This window comes from Canis aureus, chromosome 9, assembly GCF_053574225.1.
Source record: "Canis aureus isolate CA01 chromosome 9, VMU_Caureus_v.1.0, whole genome shotgun sequence".
NCBI classification, from domain to species: Eukaryota; Metazoa; Chordata; class Mammalia; order Carnivora; family Canidae; genus Canis; species Canis aureus.
In genome coordinates, this window is record NC_135619.1 from 18,176,719 (window position 1) to 18,182,770 (window position 6,052).

The following is a 6,052-nucleotide window of genomic DNA, read 5'->3' on the forward strand; positions in this document are numbered from 1 at the left end:
CAACAATTATTCAAGAAACACTGAGTAGTGACTGTGGACGGAACACTCCATGGTATGTTGAATATACAGATCCTATCCTCTTTACCTCAACAGATTCACTTGCCTCCTGGCTAGCCAGCCTTCTCTTTGAGATTTATTACCCTGGGCTAGCATTCTCCCCTTGCACCTTCCCTGTCAAAGTGTACCAAATTTGTGTTCTATTACCTGTAGTTTTGGTAGGTGATTGGGCAGTTAATGAGGTAAGTGGGTAATGACACAACCATGCATATTAATCCAGGATCTCTACTCAGTATATGGTTGCCTGACTGGCCCTGGATTACCCTGTGACTTTGAGAGGGCATGAAGTAATGCCTCAGAATGACTGGCTCTCTCTTCAAAAAAACAATTTCTATTCTAGAATTTTTGGTGTAAACCTGGATAAAAGTTTCTTTGGAGGACAGGAGAACCCCCGTTCCCTGTAGCAAGGAGTGTTACTTTGCCAGGCATCCATATTCTACTAAAAGTAGCTGGCTTTCAGGGATCTGCATGCTGATCAAGCTTTCTTGGCCAAAAGCAAATACCAGGCTAAATGAGAGGGATTGTATTAAGTAAGTTAATAAGTGGATTTCTTTTCTGTAGCATTTCATCTTTAATATTAGCACCTCAGCAAGAAGGCCATCTCTTGGATTCTGTAGTTCAGTAAGAAGTATATTTGTGGTTACACTTGTGGTATTCCAAAAAAAATGCAAAGTTGATAATCTTCATAGCTTTATCTCTATTTGGGAAGCAAATTGCCCTTTTTTGCTCTTATCAAAAGGTTAATTCCTCAGTTTTATTTTTCCAGTTAATTTTTTGCCTTTGCTCTAGCTGACCATTTTCTCTCTTTATTCTGTCTTTGTTCAAGGTTACCTCAACCTTTCCCCTCCCCATCTACTGCCTAACTATATATATATATATATATTTTAATATTTATTTATTTATTTATTCATAGAGATGCAGAAAGAGAGAAAGGCAGAGACACAGGCAGAGGGAGAAGCAGGCTCCATGCAGAGAGCCCGACGTGGGACTCGATCTAGGGTCTCCAGGATCATGCCCTGGGCTGAAGGCGGTGCTAAACCGCTGCGCCACCGGGGCTGCCCTGTAAATATATTTGTACAACTTTTTGTACAGGCAAGAACGTAGGCTTGAGAGAGCATGAGGCAGGTTAATCAAAACTGCCTTTTACAGAGGGCAGGACTGACCTGAGTCTCAAATCCCTTATCTGCAAATAGGGATAATAATACAATAACCTCTCAACTTATTGTAAAGGTTAAATGAAATAATGCATAAGAATGCCTTCATCCTTGTGTGGTTTGAGGAAGTAATCACCATACTCACTCACTCATGCGAGCTCTTCCTTTTTCTCCATTCATTAGGAGAAATTCACAGAGTTGAATGAAATTGCCAATGTTTGCTATACATATAGTAACTTTAAAAACTACATTTAAACAGACCATAATAAGATATTTAAAACAGATCTACTGTGGTTTCTTTAGTGGGCCCCTTTTCTGAAATTTGTACTTTGAGGCCCAGGGGTTAAGGTTAAGACTCTGTGTTTGTTTGTTTGTTTGTTTGTTTTAAAATATCTTATTTATTTATTCATTAGAGACAGAGAGGCAGAGATACAGGCAGAGGGAGAAGCAGGCCCCATGCAGGGAGCCCGATGTGGGACTTGATCCCAAGTCTCCAGGATCACCCCCTGGGCTGAAGGCGGCGCTAAAACACTGAGCCACCCAGGGATCCCCCAAGACCCTGTTTATAATAAAAGCTTTTTAATCAAGTGTAACGTACCTGAGCATAGTAATCTCTTCTCCACACTGTAGCCAGAAGCTAGAGTAATTTTCAAATGTGCAGGTCTGATGGGGCCATCCCCCTGCTCCTCCTACTGGCTCTTTAAACTTATTTCCAAGGCCCTTTGGACTTGGGCTCTTCTTCCCTCTCCAGGATATCTCTCCCACCCTCCCCTCCCCATGCCTGTCATAGTGCTCTTCGAAAAAGTGACTGAACAAGGACAGTGCGTTGAATGAATAAGTAAACGAATGAATCAACGAAGAACAAGGCAGTTACAGATTCTAGAGCTTTTAGTGAAGTAGAGATTTCAACAGATGGCCTTCTGGCTGTTGCAGAAAAAAGTTGACTTTGTTTTCAAAGAAAGGGTCTAACTGGGAAACACCAAAGTGTTTGATTTTTTTTTTTAAGGTAATTTTCCCTCATGGTAATTTTCTATCTTGTCAGTTATGTGTATGGTGTATTTTCTGCAGGACAGACTTCTATAGTTTATAGCAAATGGTTAGCTTTAAATGGAAATCAATTATATTAACAAATGTGTATATGCATTAGATGTATAAGAATAATTAAGAGTGGAGAGATAGAAGTGCCTAACTTTCCCCGAGTGTTTGCATGAAAAACTTTCAATTCTTCAACACAGTGGAAAAGAAATGCGCTGAAAATAAAAATTAGAGCCTGGGTGGCTCAGTTGGTTGAGCATCTGCTTTCAGCACAGGTCATGATTGCAGGGTCCTGGGATCCAACCACCACCACCACATTAAGAGTGAGATTTGAGCAAAGATAGAAGGAGATATGGGACAGCAGTGTAGGGAAAGAATGCTCCGTGTTGATAGATGGGACTATGGTGGGTACATGTACAGCAGCAAGGGACTGAGGAATAATGAGGAAATGAGAAAGAAGGGAGTGGGAAGATAATGGGACCTTGCAGGCCTTTGGAAATATTTTGCTGTCTTTCTTGAATGAACTAAGTAAAAATCCACTGTAGAGTTTTCTGCAAAGACATGTTGTGAACTGATGTCTTATTTTTAAAAAAATCACTCTGGCTGCTGTGTTGAAAATATAGAACAGAGGGGCAAGGACAGAAGGAGGGGGTTTTGGTGTAATCTAGAATAGTGTGATGGTGGCTCAAACTGAGGTGATGGTGTTGTTGAAATGTTGAGTTTGGGAGCAACTGGTCAAGAAAGAATTCTTGAAACATCTTTTGTGCAAGAGAGAAGTCCTTTAATAAGGACTGGGACAGAATTCATGGGCACAAAGAACTGCACCAGGGGTTGTGACGGGTGACTCATTGGTTTGGGATAGCATAAGTCTCCAAGGAATTTTGGAAGCAAGGTTTCCAGGACCTCAAGGGGGCTAGCTGTTGTTGGGAAAAGGTCATTTATTACTGTGTAGTAAAACCTTAGTCATGAGACTCTTCAGTTGTATATCAGTGGGTCATATGGTTGGAGGATGATTGCTAAGAGACACCTTGGGAAGTAGGGATAAAGGAAGTTTCCAAAGGAATTTTTATATGTTAAAGAAGACTTACAGGATCTTGAGGGGGTCTGGCTAATGTTAAGCTAAGATTGCCTTTTGCCTTTAGCAAAGTATCAACATTAAGGCAGCTAAGTTCCCAGAGGAAGGTCACTTTGCTTGTTTCAAGGACTTGTCAATGGGCGGTAAGTAGTAAGGAAATTTAGTTTTTTCTTTTGCCTTTGTTTCTCATATCAATAGTAGTGAAGCAAAGAGAAATAGTTGGATTTTGAATATATTTTTAAGAGACAACATAATTTTCTAACAAACTGTTTGAAAAATAGGAATTAAAGAATGAAAGGCAGTTTTTAAATCTCAGAGCCTGAAAAGAAGGGAGCTGCTATCCACTGGGATAGGAAAGATGTGAGTGGAGCAGGTCAGAGGAAAATATCAGGAATCTACCTTTGGAAGTGCTAGATTTGATAAAAATCAAGATATCTGTGCAGTGCCTTTGAGTAGACCACTAGATATAGAAGTGTGATCTGGGAAGGAGATGTAAATTTTGTGCTCTCCATAAACTCCATTTAGATCAGCATTCACAATAGAAATGGCTTGTCACAATCCTCCTCAGGAAGTATTTGATCCTTCTAGTTTTAATGAGAAAATATCTTTGTTTGAACCTGTTGCTTTGTTTAGTTTTTTTATCACCTATCTATCACTTTTCAAAGATTGAGGCAAGAGTGATAGATTTAAAACATTTCTTCATTTTTTTAATCCTCCTGAAATCCAGGAAAGTAGGAAGAGTTGTTTTTCTTATACAAGGTCCCTTTTAGTGAGATTTTTCTCAAATTTGTCATTGAGGGTCTCATTCTAGATAATCCTGTTCTTTTTTTTTTTTTCTTTTTTCTTTACTTTTTCTCTCTCTCTTTAAAAAATCTTGTTCTTGGGATCCCTGGGTGGCGCAGTGGTTTAGCGCCTGCCTTTGGCCCAGGGCGCGATCCTGAAGACCCGGGATCGAATCCCACATCGGGCTCTCGGTGCATGGAGCCTGCTTCTCCCTCTGCCTATGTCTCTGCCTCTCTCTCTCTCTGTGACTATCATAAATAAATAAAAAAATTAAAAAAAAATCTTGTTCTTTTCAATTTGATTTCAGCTCTTTCAGAATCAGGATATAAATAGAATTTAAAGTCACACAAGTGTCTAGGGCCAAGGGTTGCTGGATTCTGAGTTTATATGAAATATGTAGCAATTTCTAATAGAGGTGATAGGACCATTTGAAAAAAGGAACATTTTGAACCTATCTAAGGTGCTGAGACTTCAGGGACCTAACAACTGGGTCTAGGTTGAAGAATAAGACCTAAAAGAAGATGTTATATTTTAATTTTTTCACAAGATAGATTCCAACTTTTTTTTTACAGTATTTAAAATAGGTTTTTACAATATCAAACAATTTTAAGTTACATGAAAATTTGTTAAATTGCTCCAAAAGCATTGGATTAGGACTGAAGTAATTTGGTTTTAATCCTGATTATTATTTAACTACTTAGCTCTGAAGTCTTTGGGCAAATCTTTAACTTTTGGCATAATAAAAAATGTCATATTTAAAAAATGAGGAACTAATTTTGCAGCTGTTTACCCCTTCCTAGAGTAAGAATGAGATATAATTCAGATTAACATATGAGAAAGCACTTTAAAAGCATAAAGTACTCTACAAATTCAAGGGATTATTTCCCTATTGTCAGCAGTATTATTTAATCCAAGAAGAATTCCATCTAATCATTGACATAAAACATAAAATTTGGCTATTGGCAAAATATAAAGCAGGGATGTACTTGTATTTCTTGAAAGAGAATAGTATTCTTTCAGTAATGGTGTTTCATTGATGAAATGAGTAAGAGTTTAAATATTGAATGATGGCTAATTTCTGTTATATTTCCCATTTGAAATTTTAGATATATAGTTATTTTGCTGAGAGCAAGAAATTATCTGGAAAACTTTACTGAGGGAATAGGCATCTCCCAATGTTGGTCTTGTCTCCCAGTAGCAGATAGCTAGTATAGGTAAAGGGAAATACTAAAAAAAAAATTATTGATCAATTTATTAACACAGATTTAAATTTCACATCTATATCACTGTCCGCATATTCTTGAGCCTTACATGATACTTGTCCTTTGGTTTGTATTTGTTTCTTCAGTTAAAAGTAGGGGACAGGGATGCCTGGGTGGCTCAGCAGTTTAGCGCCTGCCTTTGGCCCAGGGCATGATCCTGGAGTCCGAGGATCGAGTCCCAGTCAGGATCCCTGCATGGAGCCTGCTTCTCTCTCTGCCCCTGTCTCTGCCTCTCTCTCTGTGTCTCTCATGAATAAATAAGATCTTTTTAAAAAGATAAAAAATAAAATAAAGTAGAGGACATTTGACATGTGGATGCTCAATATTTTTAATTGAGCTAAAGTAGTCTAAGCCAGGTCTGGAAATGTAATTCCCTTTGCCAGTGATCGGTTTAGGAAGGCACGTGATACAGTTCTGGCCAATGAGATGTAAGAGGTTGTCTCATAAGAAAAGAGACACCTGAGAAGAAATGGTGACATTGTCCCACAATGCTTCTTCTCTGTCCTGCCGCAGAAGATGTGACATCTGGAATTGTGACAGTCATCTTGACACCATGAAGGCTTTGAAGTAACAGCAGAAAGATGGGAAGAATCTAGGTCTTCAGTGACAGTTACCGACCTAGTGAATTAACCAACCTTGATTTTTTTCTTTGTGTGTAATAATAAACTCTCTCATTGGTAAAGTCA

The 6,052-nt window shown here is 38.6% G+C and overlaps 1 protein-coding gene across 1 annotated transcript in view; it reads left to right on the forward strand.

The window, feature by feature from the left end:
• LOC144321355 (uncharacterized) overlaps positions 1–6,052 on the forward strand; it is a 154,613-nt gene extending 148,561 nt beyond the window's left edge. Inside the window, exon 5 of the mRNA XM_077910903.1 lies at positions 5,880–6,052. Coding sequence (XP_077767029.1) covers positions 5,880–5,937 — 58 coding nt within the window. The 3' untranslated portion in view covers positions 5,938–6,052. The remainder of the gene's footprint in view (positions 1–5,879) is intronic.